This window comes from Salvelinus fontinalis, chromosome 13 (assembly GCF_029448725.1).
Source record: "Salvelinus fontinalis isolate EN_2023a chromosome 13, ASM2944872v1, whole genome shotgun sequence".
Classification (NCBI taxonomy): Eukaryota; Metazoa; Chordata; class Actinopteri; order Salmoniformes; family Salmonidae; genus Salvelinus; species Salvelinus fontinalis.
The window spans coordinates 2773566-2791212 of NC_074677.1; the positions used below are offsets into that span (position 1 = coordinate 2773566).

Genomic DNA, 17647 nt, shown 5'->3' on the forward strand with positions numbered 1-17647 from the left:
CATAGTGGAGGTCTGTCTGTCTCATGGCTGAACAGTGATATCAACATAGTGGAGGTCTGTCTGTCTCATGGCTGAACAGTGATATCAACATAGTGGAGGTCTGTCTGTCTCATGGCTGAACAGTCATATCAACATAGTGGAGGTCTGTCTGTCTCATGGCTGAACAGTGATATCAACATAGTGGAGGTCTGTCTGTCTCATGGCTGAACAGTGATATCAACATAGTGGAGGTCTGTCTCATGGCTGAACAGTCATATCAACATAGTGGAGGTCTGTCTGTCTCATGGCTGAACAGTGATATAAACATAGTGGAGGTCTGTCTCATGGCTGAACAGTCATATCAACATAGTGGAGGTCTGTTTGTCTCATGGCTGAACAGTCATATCAACATAGTGGAGGTCTGTCTCATGGCTGAACAGTGATATCAACATAGTGGAGGTCTGTCTGTCTCATGGCTGAACAGTCATATCAACATAGTGGAGGTCTGTCTGTCTCATGGCTGAACAGTGATATCAACATAGTGGAGGTCTGTCTGTCTCATGGCTGAACAGTGATATCAACATAGTGGAGGTCTGTCTCATGGCTGAACAGTCATATCAACATAGTAGAGGTCTGTCTGTCTCATGGCTGAACAGTCATATCAACATAGTGGAGGTCTGTCTGTCTCATGGCTGAACAGTCATATCAACATAGTGGAGGTCTGTCTGTCTCATGGCTGAACAGTCATATCAACATAGTGGAGGTCTGTCTCATGGCTGAACAGTGATATCAACATAGTGGAGGTCTGTCTGTCTCATGGCTGAACAGTCATATCAACATAGTGGAGGTCTGTCTGTCTCATGGCTGAACAGTGATATCAACATAGTGGAGGTCTGTCTGTCTCATGGCTGAACAGTGATATCAACATAGTGGAGGTCTGTCTCATGGCTGAACAGTCATATCAACATAGTAGAGGTCTGTCTGTCTCATGGCTGAACAGTCATATCAACATAGTGGAGGTCTGTCTGTCTCATGGCTGAACAGTCATATCAACATAGTGGAGGTCTGTCTGTCTCATGGCTGAACAGTGATATCAACATAGTGGAGGTCTGTCTGTCTCATGGCTGAACAGTGATATCAACATAGTGGAGGTCTGTCTGTCTCATGGCTGAACAGTCATATCAACATAGTGGAGGTCTGTCTGTCTCATGGCTGAACAGTGATATCAACATAGTGGAGGTCTGTGTCTCATGGCTGAACAGTGATATCAACATAGTGGAGGTCTGTCTCATGGCTGAACAGTCATATCAACATAGTGGAGGTCTGTCTGTCTCATGGCTGAACAGTGATATAAACATAGTGGAGGTCTGTCTCATGGCTGAACAGTCATATCAACATAGTGGAGGTCTGTTTGTCTCATGGCTGAACAGTCATATCAACATAGTGGAGGTCTGTCTCATGGCTGAACAGTGATATCAACATAGTGGAGGTCTGTCTGTCTCATGGCTGAACAGTCATATCAACATAGTGGAGGTCTGTCTGTCTCATGGCTGAACAGTGATATCAACATAGTGGAGGTCTGTCTGTCTCATGGCTGAACAGTGATATAAACATAGTGGAGGTCTGTCTCATGGCTGAACAGTCATATCAACATAGTGGAGGTCTGTTTGTCTCATGGCTGAACAGTCATATCAACATAGTGGAGGTCTGTCTCATGGCTGAACAGTGATATCAACATAGTGGAGGTCTGTCTGTCTCATGGCTGAACAGTCATATCAACATAGTGGAGGTCTGTCTGTCTCATGGCTGAACAGTGATATCAACATAGTGGAGGTCTGTCTGTCTCATGGCTGAACAGTGATATCAACATAGTGGAGGTCTGTCTGTCTCATGGCTGAACAGTCATATCAACATAGTGGAGGTCTGTCTCATGGCTGAACAGTCATATCAACATAGTAGAGGTCTGTCTGTCTCATGGCTGAACAGTCATATCAACATAGTGGAGGTCTGTCTGTCTCATGGCTGAACAGTCATATCAACATAGTGGAGGTCTGTCTCATGGCTGAACAGTCATATCAACATAGTGGAGGTCTGTCTCATGGCTGAACAGTGATATCAACATAGTGGAGGTCTGTCTGTCTCATGGCTGAACAGTCATATCAACATAGTGGAGGTCTGTCTGTCTCATGGCTGAACAGTGATATCAACATAGTGGAGGTCTGTCTGTCTCATGGCTGAACAGTGATATCAACATAGTGGAGGTCTGTCTCATGGCTGAACAGTCATATCAACATAGTAGAGGTCTGTCTGTCTCATGGCTGAACAGTCATATCAACATAGTGGAGGTCTGTCTGTCTCATGGCTGAACAGTCATATCAACATAGTGGAGGTCTGTCTGTCTCATGGCTGAACAGTGATATCAACATAGTGGAGGTCTGTCTGTCTCATGGCTGAACAGTGATATCAACATAGTGGAGGTCTGTCTGTCTCATGGCTGAACAGTGATATCAACATAGTGGAGGTCTGTCTGTCTCATGGCTGAACAGTGATATCAACATAGTGGAGGTCTGTGTCTCATGGCTGAACAGTGATATCAACATAGTGGAGGTCTGTCTCATGGCTGAACAGTCATATCAACATAGTGGAGGTCTGTCTGTCTCATGGCTGAACAGTGATATAAACATAGTGGAGGTCTGTCTCATGGCTGAACAGTCATATCAACATAGTGGAGGTCTGTTTGTCTCATGGCTGAACAGTCATATCAACATAGTGGAGGTCTGTCTCATGGCTGAACAGTGATATCAACATAGTGGAGGTCTGTCTGTCTCATGGCTGAACAGTCATATCAACATAGTGGAGGTCTGTCTGTCTCATGGCTGAACAGTGATATCAACATAGTGGAGGTCTGTCTGTCTCATGGCTGAACAGTGATATCAACATAGTGGAGGTCTGTCTCATGGCTGAACAGTCATATCAACATAGTAGAGGTCTGTCTGTCTCATGGCTGAACAGTCATATCAACATAGTGGAGGTCTGTCTGTCTCATGGCTGAACAGTCATATCAACATAGTGGAGGTCTGTCTGTCTCATGGCTGAACAGTCATATCAACATAGTGGAGGTCTGTCTCATGGCTGAACAGTGATATCAACATAGTGGAGGTCTGTCTGTCTCATGGCTGAACAGTCATATCAACATAGTGGAGGTCTGTCTGTCTCATGGCTGAACAGTGATATCAACATAGTGGAGGTCTGTCTGTCTCATGGCTGAACAGTGATATCAACATAGTGGAGGTCTGTCTCATGGCTGAACAGTCATATCAACATAGTAGAGGTCTGTCTGTCTCATGGCTGAACAGTCATATCAACATAGTGGAGGTCTGTCTGTCTCATGGCTGAACAGTCATATCAACATAGTGGAGGTCTGTCTGTCTCATGGCTGAACAGTCATATCAACATAGTGGAGGTCTGTCTCATGGCTGAACAGTCATATCAACATAGTGGAGGTCTGTCTGTCTCATGGCTGAACAGTGATATCAACATAGTGGAGGTCTGTCTGTCTCATGGCTGAACAGTGATATCAACATAGTGGAGGTCTGTCTTATGGCTGAACAGTCATATCAACATAGTAGAGGTCTGTCTGTCTCATGGCTGAACAGTCATATCAACATAGTGGAGGTCTGTCTCATGGCTGAACAGTCATATCAACATAGTGGAGGTCTGTCTGTCTCATGGCTGAACAGTGATATCAACATAGTAGAGGTCTGTCTCATGGCTGAACAGTCATATCAACATAGTAGAGGTCTGTCTCATGGCTGAACAGTGATATCAACATAGTAGAGGTCTGTCTCATGGCTGAACAGTGATATCAACATAGTAGAGGTCTGTCTCATGGCTGAACAGTGATATCAACATAGTGGAGGTCTGTCTGTCTCATGACTGAACAGTCATATCAACATAGTGGAGGTCTGTCTGTCTCATGGCTGAACAGTCATATCAACATAGTGGAGGTCTGTCTGTCTCATGGCTGAACAGTGATATCAACATAGTGGAGGTCTGTCTGTCTCATGGCTGAACAGTGATATCAACATAGTGGAGGTCTGTCTCATGGCTGAACAGTGATATCAACATAGTGGAGGTCTGTCTGTCTCATGGCTGAACAGTGATATCAACATAGTGGAGGTCTGTCTCATGGCTGAACAGTCATATCAACATAGTAGAGGTCTGTCTCATGGCTGAACAGTGATATCAACATAGTAGAGGTCTGTCTGTCTCATGGCTGAACAGTGATATCAACATAGTAGAGGTCTGTCTGTCTCATGGCTGAACAGTGATATCAACATAGTAGAGGTCTGTCTGTCTCATGGCTGAACAGTGATATCAACATAGTGGAGGTCTGTCTGTCTCATGACTGAACAGTCATATCAACATAGTGGAGGTCTGTCTGTCTCATGGCTGAACAGTGATATCAACATAGTGGAGGTCTGTCTCATGGCTGAACAGTCATATCAACATAGTAGAGGTCTGTCTGTCTCATGGCTGAACAGTCATATCAACATAGTGGAGGTCTGTCTCGTGGCTGAACAGTCATATCAACATAGTGGAGGTCTGTCTGTCTCATGGCTGAACAGTGATATCAACATAGTAGAGGTCTGTCTCATGGCTGAACAGTCATATCAACATAGTAGAGGTCTGTCTCATGGCTGAACAGTGATATCAACATAGTAGAGGTCTGTCTCATGGCTGAACAGTGATATCAACATAGTGGAGGTCTGTCTGTCTCATGACTGAACAGTGATATCAACATAGTGGAGGTCTGTCTGTCTCATGGCTGAACAGTTATATCAACATAGTGGAGGTCTGTCTGTCTCATGGCTGAACAGTGATATCAACATAGTGGAGGTCTGTCTGTCTCATGGCTGAACAGTGATATCAACATAGTGGAGGTCTGTCTGTCTCATGGCTGAACAGTCATATCAACATAGTGGAGGTCTGTCTGTCTCATGGCTGAACAGTGATATCAACATAGTGGAGGTCTGTCTGTCTCATGGCTGAACAGTCATATCAACATAGTGGAGGTCTGTCTGTCTCAAGGCTGAACAGTGATATCAACATTCTGTCAGGGTTTAAATTCAGTTGAAGTCAGGAGTCACTCACCTGGAGGGTCCACAAACTCTCTGGAGCTGCTGTCCCCATTGGTTAGGAGCTGTAAGGGGAGGGGCCAGGAGAGAGTTAACTTCCTGATCAGATCAGTCAGATAATATAGGTTTATTCTAGGGAAGGGCATTGGACAATATTTCACTAATCGAATATCCATTTTTTTCTGACGTCAGCATAGTCAAAATTCGTAGCCGATGTGATTAAGACGTTTAACACCGGTTAACATCCACAAGGCGGCAGGGCCAGATGGATTACCAGGACCGGTTAATATTCACAAGGCGGCAGGGCCAGATGGATTACCAGGACCGGTTAATATTCACAAGGCGGCAGGGCCAGATGGATTACCAGGACCGTTTAACACCGGTTAACATTCACAAGGCGGCAGGGCCAGATGGATTACCAGGACCGTTTAACACCGGTTAATATTCACAAGGCGGCAGGGCCAGATGGATTACCAGGACCGTTTAACACCGGTTAATATTCACAAGGCGGCAGGGCCAGATGGATTACCAGGACCGTTTAACACCGGTTAACATTCACAAGGCCGCAGGGCCAGATGGATTACCAGGACCGTTTAACACCGGTTAACATTCACAAGGCCGCAGGGCCAGATGGATTACCAGGACCGTTTAACACCGGTTAACATTCACAAGGCGGCAGGGCCAGATGGATTACCAGGACCGTTTAACACCGGTTAATATTCACAAGGCGGCAGGGCCAGATGGATTACCAGGACCGTTTAACACCGGTTAATATTCACAAGGCGGCAGGGCCAGATGGATTACCAGGACCGGTTAACACGGGTTAACATTCACAAGGCGGCAGGGCCAGATGGATTACCAGGACCGGTTAACACCGGTTAACATTCACAAGGCGGCAGGGCCAGATGGATTACCAGGACCGTTTAACACCGGTTAACATCCACAAGGCGGCAGGGCCAGATGGATTACCAGGACCGTTTAACACCGGTTAACATTCACAAGGCGGCAGGGCCAGATGGATTACCAGGACCGTTTAACACTGGTTAACATCCACAAGGCGGCAGGGCCAGATGGATTACCAGGACCGTTTAACACCGGTTAACATTCACAAGGCGGCAGGGCCAGATGGATTACCAGGACCGGTTAACATCCACAAGGCGGCAGGGCCAGATGGATTACCAGGACCGTTTAACACCGGTTAACATTCACAAGGCGGCAGGGCCAGATGGATTACCAGGACCGGTTAACATTCACAAGGCGGCAGGGCCAGATGGATTACCAGGACCGTTTAACATCCACAAGGCGGCAGGGCCAGATGGATTACCAGGACCGGTTAATAATCACAAGGCGGCAGGGCCAGAGGGATTACCAGGACCGTTTAACACCGGTTAACATTCACAAGGCGGCAGGGCCAGATGGATTACCAGGACCGTTTAACACCGGTTAACATCCACAAGGCGGCAGGGCCAGATGGATTACCAGGACCGTTTAACACCGGTTAACATCCACAAGGCGGCAGGGCCAGATGGATTACCAGGACCGTTTAACACCGGTTAACATCCACAAGGCGGCAGGGCCAGATGGATTACCAGGACCGGTTAACACCGGTTAACATCCACAAGGCGGCAGGGCCAGATGGATTACCAGGACCGTTTAACACCGGTTAACATCCACAAGGCGGCAGGGCCAGATGGATTACCAGGACCGTTTAACACCGGTTAACATCCACAAGGCGGCAGGGCCAGATGGATTACCAGGACCGTTTAACACCGGTTAACATCCACAAGGCGGCAGGGCCAGATGGATTACCAGGACCGTTTAACACCGGTTAACATCCACAAGGCGGCAGGGCCAGATGGATTACCAGGACCGTTTAACACCGGTTAACATCCACAAGGCGGCAGGGCCAGATGGATTACCAGGACCGTTTAACACCGGTTAACATTCACAAGGCGGCAGGGCCAGATGGATTACCAGGACCGTTTAACACCGGTTAACATCCACAAGGCGGCAGGGCCAGATGGATTACCAGGACCGTTTAACACCGGTTAATATTCACAAGGCGGCAGGGCCAGATGGATTACCAGGACCGGTTAACACCGGTTAACATTCACAAGGCGGCAGGGCCAGATGGATTACCAGGACCGTTTAACACCGGTTAATATTCACAAGGCGGCAGGGCCAGATGGATTACCAGGACCGGTTAACACGGGTTAACATTCACAAGGCGGCAGGGCCAGATGGATTACCAGGACCGGTTAACACCGTTTAACACTTGAGGCATCTGGTATCCAAAATAAAATAACTTGGTTATAGTGCGTAGTTTTTTTAATATATATTTTAGGGAGAGTTCTGTTTCTTGCTTCAACAGGCCATGACCCCGTTATAAAATGTGATTGTTGGTAAATAAACACGTGAATAAGGTGTATAAGCAGGTGTTACCTGTTCAAAGAGGCGAGGGAAGCGAGCCTGGATCTGGTGGACAAACTCCTGACCTTTCTCCTGGAGCAGGTACACACACCTGGAGGTTACCATAGTTACATTAATATATACTGACAGGTTACCATAGTTACATTAAAATATACTGACAGGTTACCAAAGTTACATTAAAATATACTGACAGGTTACCATGGTCACATTAATATATACAGACAGGTTACCATGGTCACATTAATATATACAGACAGGTTACCATAGTCACATTCATATATACTGACAGGTTACCATAGTCACATTCATATATACTGACAGGTTACCATAGTCACATTCATATATACTGACAGGTTACCATAGTCACATTAATATACACTGACAGGTTACCATAGTCACATTAATATACACTGACAGGTTACCATAGTCACATTCATATACACTGACAGGTTACCATAGTCACATTCATATATACTGACAGGTTACCATAGTCACATTAATATATACTGACAGGTTACCATAGTCACATTAATATATACTGACAGGTTACCATAGTCACATTAATATATACTGACAGGTTACCATAGTCACATTAATATATACTGACAGGTTACCATAGTCACATTAATATATACTGACAGGTTACCATAGTCACATTAATATATACTGACAGGTTACCATAGTCACATTAATATATACTGACAGGTTACCATAGTCACATTAATATATACTGACAGGTTACCATAGTCACATTAATATATACTGACAGGTTACCATAGTCACATTAATATATACTGACAGGTTACCATAGTCACATTAATATATACTGACAGGTTACCATAGTCACAGTAATATATACTGACAGGTTACCATAGTAACATTAATATATACTGACAGGTTACCATAGTCACATTAATATATACTGACAGGTTACCATAGTCACATTCATATATACTGACAGGTTACCATAGTCACATTCATATATACTGACAGGTTACCATAGTCACATTCATATATACTGACAGGTTACCATAGTCACATTCATATATACTGACAGGTTACCATAGTCACATTCATTTATTTATTTTTTATTTATTTAACCTTTATTTAACCAGGTAGGCAAATTGAGAACACGTTCTCATTTACAATTGCGACCTGGCCAAGATAAAGCAAAGCAGTTCGACACATACAACAACACATAGTTACACATGGAGTAAAAACAAACATATAGTCAATAATACAGTGAAAAAGATAAAAAAAATAAGTCTATATACAATGTGAGCAAGTGAGGTGAGATAAGGGAGGTGAAGGCAAACAGATATATGTATAAATAAATAAAAATATAAAAGGCCATGGAGGCGAAGTGAGTACAACACAGCAAGTAAAATAAAAACTAAAAAAAACACTGGAATGGTTGGTTTGCATTGGAAGAAAGTGCAAAGTAGAGACAGAAATAATGGGGTGCAAAGGAGCAAAATAAATTAATAAATAAATACAGTAGGTAAAGAGGTAGTTGTTTGGGCTAAATTGTAGATGGGTTATGTACAGGTGCAGTAATCTATGAGCTGCTCTGACAGCTGGTGCTTAAAGCTAGTGAGGGAGATAGGTGTTTCCAGTTTCAGAGATTTTTGTAGTTCGTTCCAGTCATTGGCAGCAGAGAACTGGAAGGAGAGGCGTCCAAAGGAAGAATTGGTTTTGGGGGTGACTAGAGAGATATACCTGCTGGAGCGCGTGCTACGGGTAGGTGCTGCTATGGTGACCAGCGAGCTGAGATAAGGGGGGACTTTACCTAGCAGGGTCTTGTAGATGACCTGGAACCAATGGGTTTGGCGACGAGTATGAAGCGAGGGCCAGCCAACGAGAGCATACAGGTCGCAGTGGTGGGTAGTATATGGGGCTTTGGTGACAAAACGGATGGCACTGTGATAGACTGCATCCAATTTATTGAGTAGGGTTTTGGAGGCTATTTTGTAAATGACATCACCGAAGTCGAGGATTGGTAGGATGGTCAGTTTTACAAGGGTATGTTTGGCAGCATGAGTAAAGGATGCTTTGTTGCGGAATAGGAAGCCAATTCTAGATTTGACTTTGGATTGGAGATGTTTGATGTGGGTCTGGAAGGAGAGTTTACAGTCTAACCAGACACCTAGGTATTTGTAGTTGTCCACATATTCTAAGTCAGAGCCGTCCAAAGTAGTGATGTTGGACAGGCGGGCCGGAGCAGGCAGCGATCGGTTGAAGAGCATGCATTTGGTTTTACTTGTATTTAAGAGCAGTTGGAGGCCACGGAAGGAGAGTTGTATGGCATTGAAGCTCGCCTGGAGGGTTGTTAACACAGTGTCAAAAGAAGGGCCAGAAGTATACAGAATAGTGTCGTCTGCGTAGAGGTGGATCAGAGAATCACCAGCAGCAAGAGCGACATCATTGATGTAAACAGAGAAGAGAGTCGGTCCAAGAATTGAACCCTGTGGCACCCCCATAGAGACTGCCAGAGGCCCGGACAACAGACCCTCCGATTTGACACACTGAACTCTATCAGAGAAGTAGTTGGTGAACCAGGCGAGGCAATCATTAGAGAAACCAAGGCTGTCGAGTCTGCCAATGAGGATGTGGTGATTGACAGAGTCAAAAGCCTTGGCCAGGTCAATGAATACGGCTGCACAGTATTGTTTCCTATCGATGGCGGTTACGATATCGTTTATGACCTTGAGCGTGGCTGAGGTGCACCCATGACCAGCTCTGAAACCAGATTGCATAGCGGAGAAGGTGTGGTGTGATTCGAAATGGTCGGTAATCTGTTTGTTGACTTGGCTTTCGAAGACCTTAGAAAGGCAGGGTAGGATAGATATAGGTCTGTAGCAGTTAGGGTCAAGGGTGTCCCCCCCTTTGAAGAGGGGGATAACCGCAGCTGCTTTCCAATCTTTGGGGATCTCAGACGACACGAAAGAGAGGTTGAAGAGGCTAGTAATAGGGGTGGCAACAATTTCAGCAGATAGTTTTAGAAAGAAAGGGTCCAGATTATCTAGCCCGGCTGATTTGTAAGGGTCCAGATTTTGCAGCTCATTAAGAACATCAGCTGACTGTATTTGGGAGAAAGAGAAATGGGGAAGGCTTGGGCGAGTAGCAGAGGGGAGGGCAGTGCTGTTATCCCGGGTAGGGGTAGCCAGGTGGAAAGCATGGCCAGCCGTAGAAAAATGCTTATTGAAATTCTCAATTATAGTGGATTTGTCGGTGGTGACAGTGTTTCCTATCTTCAGGGCGGTTGGAAGCTGGGAGGAGGTGTTCTTATTCTCCATGGACTTTACGGTGTCCCAGAACTTTTTTGAATTTGTGTTGCAGGAAGCAAATTTCTGCTTGAAAAAGCTAGCCTTGGCTGTTCTAACTGCCTGTGTATATTGGTTTCTGGCTTCCCTGAAAAGTTGCATATCACGGGGGCTGTTCGATGCTAATGCAGAACGCCATAGGATGTTTTTCTGTTGGTTAAGGGCAGTCAGGTCAGGAGAGAACCAAGGGCTATATCTGTTCCTGGTTCTAAATTTCTTGAATGGGGCATGCTTATTCAAGATGGTGAGGAAGGCATTTTTAAAAAATGACCAGGCATCCTCTACTGACGGGATGAGATCAATATCCTTCCAGGATACCCCGGCCAGGTCAATTAGGAAGGCCTGCTCGCTGAAGTGTTTCAGGGAGCGTTTGACAGTGATGAGTGGAGGTCGTTTGACCGCTGACCCATTACGGATGCAGGCAATGAGGCAGTGATCGCTGAGATCTTGGTTAAAAACAGCAGAGGTGTATTTGGAGGGCAAGTTTGTTAGGATGATATCTATGAGGGTACCCGTGTTTACGGAATTGGGGTGGTACCTGGTAGGTTCATTAATAATTTGTGTGAGATTGAGGGCATCAAGCTTAGATTGTAGGGTGGCTGGGGTGTTGAGCATGTTCAAATTTAGGTCGCCTAGCAGCACGAGCTCTGAAGATAGATGGGGGGCAATCAGTTCACATATAGTGTCCAGAGCACAGCTGGGGGCAGAGGGTGGTCTATAGCAGGCGGCAACGGTGAGAGACTTGTTTTTAGAGAGGTGGATTTTTAAAAGTAGAAGTTCAAATTGTTTGGGAACAGACCTGGATAGTATAACAGAACTCTGCAGGCAGTCTTTGCAGTAGATTGCAACACCGCCCCCTTTGGCCGTTCTATCTTGTCTGAAAATATTGTAATTGGGGATAAAAATGTCTGAATTTTTGGTGGTCTTTCTAAGCCAGGATTCAGACACGGCTAATACATCCGGGTTGGTAGAGTGTGCTAAAGCAGTGAACAAAACAAACTTAGGGAGGAGGCTCCTAATGTTAACATGCATGAAGCCAAGGCTATTACGGTTACAGAAGTCATCAAAAGAGAGCGCCTGGGGAATAGGAGTGGAGCCAGGTACTGCAGGGCCTGGATTCACCTCTACATCACCAGAGGAACAGAGGAGAAGTAGGATAATAGTACGGCTAAAAGCTATGAGAATTGGTCGCCTAGAGCTACCAGAGCAGAGAGTAAAAGGAAGTTTCTGGGGGCGATAAAATAGTTTAAAGGAATAATGTACAGACAAAGGTATGGTAGGATGTGAATACAGTGGAGGTAAACCTAGGTATTGAGTGATGATGAGAGAGATCTTGTCTCTAGAAACATCATTGAAACCAGGTGATGTCATCGCATATGTGGGTGGTGGAACTGCAGGGTTGGATATGGTATAGAGAGCAGGGCTAGAATCTCTACAGTGAAATAAGCCAATAAACACTAACCAGAACAGCAATGGACAAGGCATATTTACATTAAGGAGAGGCAAGCTTAATCGAGTGATAAATAAGGGTCCAGTGAGTAGAGGTTGGTTGGGGTCGTGGCGATCCAGACAGCTGGCCGGGTATATGGCTATCGGTAGCAGCATAGGATGGAGGTCTGTTTGTAGATACCTCGTGCGTTTCCGTCGGTAGGTTCCGTGTAGTGGGGTTTTGTTCAGATAGCAGCCGATAAGACTGCTAACGATTAGCGGGCCTCAGATGAGCGTTCAGGTAACGCCGGGACGGAGGTGCCGGTTGGATAAATCCCTCGGGCAGATAACGTCGGCAGTCAGTCGTGAAGGCCCGGTGGGGTTCCGTATCTGCAGCAGCAACAAAGAAGCGGGTCCGGATGGTGATGGAACTCCTCAGCTGGCTAGCTCCAGCATGATTTGAGTTAGCTCCGGGGTCGACGTAAGCCAATAGTCACACGGTATGCAGCTAGCTAGCTGCGAAATCAAGGTGCAAAATAGAGGCTGAGGCTGCGGTTGGAATCCGGGGAAACTGAGAGAAAAAAAGTCCCGGAATGCTCCGGTCCGAGTCGCGTTGCACTAAAGTGCCGGTAGATTATCGAGCTAGAGGAATAGCTGATGACCGCAAAAACGTGGGCAGCTGAAACACCAACGCTAGCCAGCAAACCGGCTAATTTCGGGGCAGCTACAGATTAGCTTCTGGCTAGCTATCGGAGTAGCTTCTGGATTAGCTTTCAGGCTAGCTTCTGAATTAGCCCCTGGCTATCTTCCACGATGGATTTTCAGATTGAGGTGAATAGTACTTATTGTAATTGGTGAAGCGGGTTGCAGGAAAGCTTTTGCAGGAAATTCATATATACTGACAGGTTACCATAGTCACATTCATATATACTGACAGGTTACCATAGTCACATTCATATATACTGACAGGCTACCATAGTCACATTAATATATACTGACAGGTTACCATAGTCACATTAATATATACTGACAGGTTACCATAGTCACATTAATATATACTGACAGGTTACCATAGTCACATTCATATATACTGACAGGTTACCATAGTCACATTCATATATACTGACAGGTTACCATAGTCACATTCATATATACTGACAGGTTACCATAGTCACATTCATATATACTGACAGGTTACCATAGTCACATTCATATATACTGACAGGTTACCATAGTCACATTCATATACACTGACAGGTTACCATAGTCACATTCATATACACTGACAGGTTACCATAGTCACATTAATATACACTGACAGGTTACCATAGTCACATTCATATATACTGACAGGTTACCATAGTCACATTCATATATACTGACAGGTTACCATAGTCACATTAATATATACTGACAGGTTACCATAGTCACATTCATATATACTGACAGGTTACCATAGTCACATTCATATATACTGACAGGTTACCATAGTCACATTCATATATACTGACAGGTTACCATAGTCACATTAATATATACTGACAGGTTACCATAGTCACATTAATATATACTGACAGGTTACCATAGTCACATTAATATATACTGACAGGTTACCATAGTCACATGTATATATACTGACAGGTTACCATAGTCACATTCATATATACTGACAGGTTACCATAGTCACATTAATATACACTGACAGGTTACCATAGTCACATTAATATACAGTGACAGGTTACCATAGTCACATTAATATATACTGACAGGTTACCATAGTCACATTAATATATACTGACAGGTTACCATAGTCACATTAATATATACTGACAGGTTACCATAGTAACATTAATATATACTGACAGGTTACCATAGTCACATTAATATATACTGACAGGTTACCATAGTCACATTAATATATACTGACAGGTTACCATAGTCACATTCATATATACTGACAGGTTACCATAGTCACATTCATATATACTGACAGGTTACCATAGTCACATTCATATATACTGACAGGTTACCATAGTCACATTCATATATACTGACAGGTTACCATAGTCACATTCATATATACTGACAGGTTACCATAGTCACATTAATATATACTGACAGGTTACCATAGTCACATTAATATATACTGACAGGTTACCATAGTCACATTAATATATACTGACAGGTTACCATAGTCACATTAATATATACTGACAGGTTACCATAGTCACATTAATATATACTGACAGGTTACCATAGTCACATTAATATATACTGACAGGTTACCATAGTCACATTAATATATACTGACAGGTTACCATAGTCACATTCATATATACTGACAGGTTACCATAGTCACATTCATATATACTGACAGGTTACCATAGTCACATTCATATATACTGACAGGTTACCATAGTCACATTCATATATACTGACAGGTTACCATAGTCACATTCATATATACTGACAGGTTACCATAGTCACATTCATATATACTGACAGGTTACCATAGTAACATTAATATATACTGACAGGTTACCATAGTCACATTAATATATACTGACAGGTTACCATAGTCACATTAATATATACTGACAGGTTACCATAGTCACATTAATATATACTGACAGGTTACCATAGTCACATTCATATATACTGACAGGTTACCATAGTCACATTCATATATACTGACAGGTTACCATAGTCACATTCATATATACTGACAGGTTACCATAGTCACATTCATATATACTGAGAGGTTACCATAGTCACATTAATATATACTGAGAGGTTACCATAGTCACATTAATATATACTGACAGGTTACCATAGTCACATTAATATATACTGACAGGTTACCATAGTCACATTAATATATACTGACAGGTTACCATAGTCACGTTAATATATACTGACAGGTTACCATAGTCACGTTAATATATACTGACAGGTTACCATAGTAACATTAATATATACTGACAGGTTACCATAGTCACATTAATATATACTGACAGGTTACCATAGTCACATTAATATATACTGACAGGTTACCATAGTCACATTAATATATACTGACAGGTTACCATAGTAACATTAATATATACTGACAGGTTACCATAGTAACATATACTGACAGGTTACCATAGTAACATTAATACAAGTGCCTTGCGAAAGTATTCATACTCCTTGACTTATTCCACATTTAGTTGTAGCGCATACAACCGCTCCTGAATTCAAATTAGATTAAATCGATTTCGTTTCTCACTCATCTAAACACAATACCCCATAATGACAAAGTAAAAACATATTTTTTGTCATTTTTGCAAATGTATTGAAAATTAAATACAGAAATATCTAATTCACTTAAGTATTCACACCCCTGAGTCAATACTTTGTAGAATCACCTTTGGCAGCGATTACAGCTGTGAGTCTTTCTGGGTAAGTCTCTAAGAGCTGACAGTCTTTCTGGGTAAGGCTCTAAGAGCTGTGAGTCTTTCTGGGTAAGGCTCTAAGAGCTGTGAGTCTTTCTGGGTAAGGCTCTAAGAGCTGTGAGTCTTTCTGGGTAAGGCTCTAAGAGCTGACAGTCTTTCTGGGTAAGGCTCTAAGAGCTGACAGTCTTTCTGGGTAAGTCTCTAAGAGCTGACAGTCTTTCTGGGTAAGGCTCTAAGAGCTGACAGTCTTTCTGGGTAAGGCTCTAAGAGCTGTGAGTCTTTCTGGGTAAGGCTCTAAGAGCTGACAGTCTTTCTGGGTAAGTCTCTAAGAGCTGACAGTCTTTCTGGGTAAGGCTCTAAGAGTTGTGAGTCTTTCTGGGTAAGGCTCTAAGAGCTGACAGTCTTTCTGGGTAAGTCTCTAAGAGCTGACAGTCTTTCTGGGTAAGGCTCTAAGAGTTGTGAGTCTTTCTGGGTAAGGCTCTAAGAGCTGTGAGTCTTTCTGGGTAAGGCTCTAAGAGCTGACAGTCTTTCTGGGTAAGGCTCTAAGAGCTGACAGTCTTTCTGGGTAAGTCTCTAAGAGCTGACAGTCTTTCTGGGTAAGGCTCTAAGAGCTGTGAGTCTTTCTGGGTAAGTCTCTAAGAGCTGTGAGTCTTTCTGGGTAAGGCTCTAAGAGCTGACAGTCTTTCTGGGTAAGTCTCTAAGAGCTGACAGTCTTTCTGGGTAAGGCTCTAAGAGCTGTGAGTCTTTCTGGGTAAGTCTCTAAGAGCTGACAGTCTTTCTGGGTAAGTCTCTAAGAGCTGACAGTCTTTCTGGGTAAGGCTCTAAGAGCTGACAGTCTTTCTGGGTAAGGCTCTAAGAGCTGACAGTCTTTCTGGGTAAGGCTCTAAGAGCTGACAGTCTTTCTGGGTAAGGCTCTAAGAGCTGTGAGTCTTTCTGGGTAAGGCTCTAAGAGCTGTGAGTCTTTCTGGGTAAGGCTCTAAGAGCTGACAGTCTTTCTGGGTAAGGCTCTAAGAGCTGACAGTCTTTCTGGGTAAGGCTCTAAGAGCTGACAGTCTTTCTGGGTAAGTCTCTAAGAGCTGACAGTCTTTCTGGGTAAGGCTCTAAGAGCTGTGAGTCTTTCTGGGTAAGGCTCTAAGAGCTGTGAGTCTTTCTGGGTAAGGCTCTAAGAGCTGTCCACACCTGGATTGTGCAACATTGGCCCATTATTCTCTTCAAAATCTATTGCTCGACAACCATTGATCATTGCTTGACAACCATTTTCAGGTCTTGCCATAGATTGTCAAGTAGATTTAAGTTAAAACTGTAACTAGGCCACTCAGGAACATTCACTGTCGACTTGGAAGGCAACTCTTGGTTTAGACTCCAAGATGGCGATGCAGTATATTGCATGTGTATTTGTCTTTGACTTATCCCGTGTCTTATCCCGTGTAAATGGCCGGCCTTTTTCGTATATATCTTAATCTCACTTTCTATCTACGAACTAAATACACTTTCCTGCAACCCGCCTCACCCAATGTGGTACGGATCTGCTATTTTTATTCCTTATAACTGGAACTTCCATCAGGAGCTAGCCAGCTAACTAGCTACTAGTCTTTATTAGCCGCGGCTAGCGGTCCTCTAGCCAGCTAACTAGCTACTAGTCTTTATTAGCCGCGGCTAGCGGTCCTCTAGCCAGCTAACTAGCTACTAGTCTTTATTAGCCGTGGCTAGCGGTCCTCTAGCCAGCTAACTAGCTACTAGTCTTTATTAGCCGCGGCTAGCGGTCCTCTAGCCAGCTAACTAGCTACTAGTCTTTGTTAGCCACGGCTAGCAGTCTTCGCCTTTTTCCTGGTCATCAGACAGCCTTAGCTCAGACAATCACCTTCCAATCTGCACAGTGCAATATCAACCCAGAGCATATCGGACTGCTTCTCTC

At 43.9% G+C, this 17647-nt stretch overlaps 1 protein-coding gene across 6 annotated transcripts in view; it reads right to left on the minus strand.

Moving 5' to 3' along the window:
• Nucleotides 1-17647, minus strand: part of LOC129867916 (inhibitor of apoptosis protein-like) — a 128195-nt gene that overhangs the window by 54898 nt on the left and 55650 nt on the right. For all 6 annotated transcript variants that reach the window (XM_055941398.1, XM_055941397.1, XM_055941404.1 and 3 more), the window contains 2 exons: nt 7560-7638; nt 5134-5182 (listed from right to left, as the gene is read on the minus strand). In XM_055941398.1, coding sequence (XP_055797373.1) covers nt 5134-5182; nt 7560-7638 — 128 coding nt within the window. The remainder of the gene's footprint in view (nt 1-5133; nt 5183-7559; nt 7639-17647) is intronic.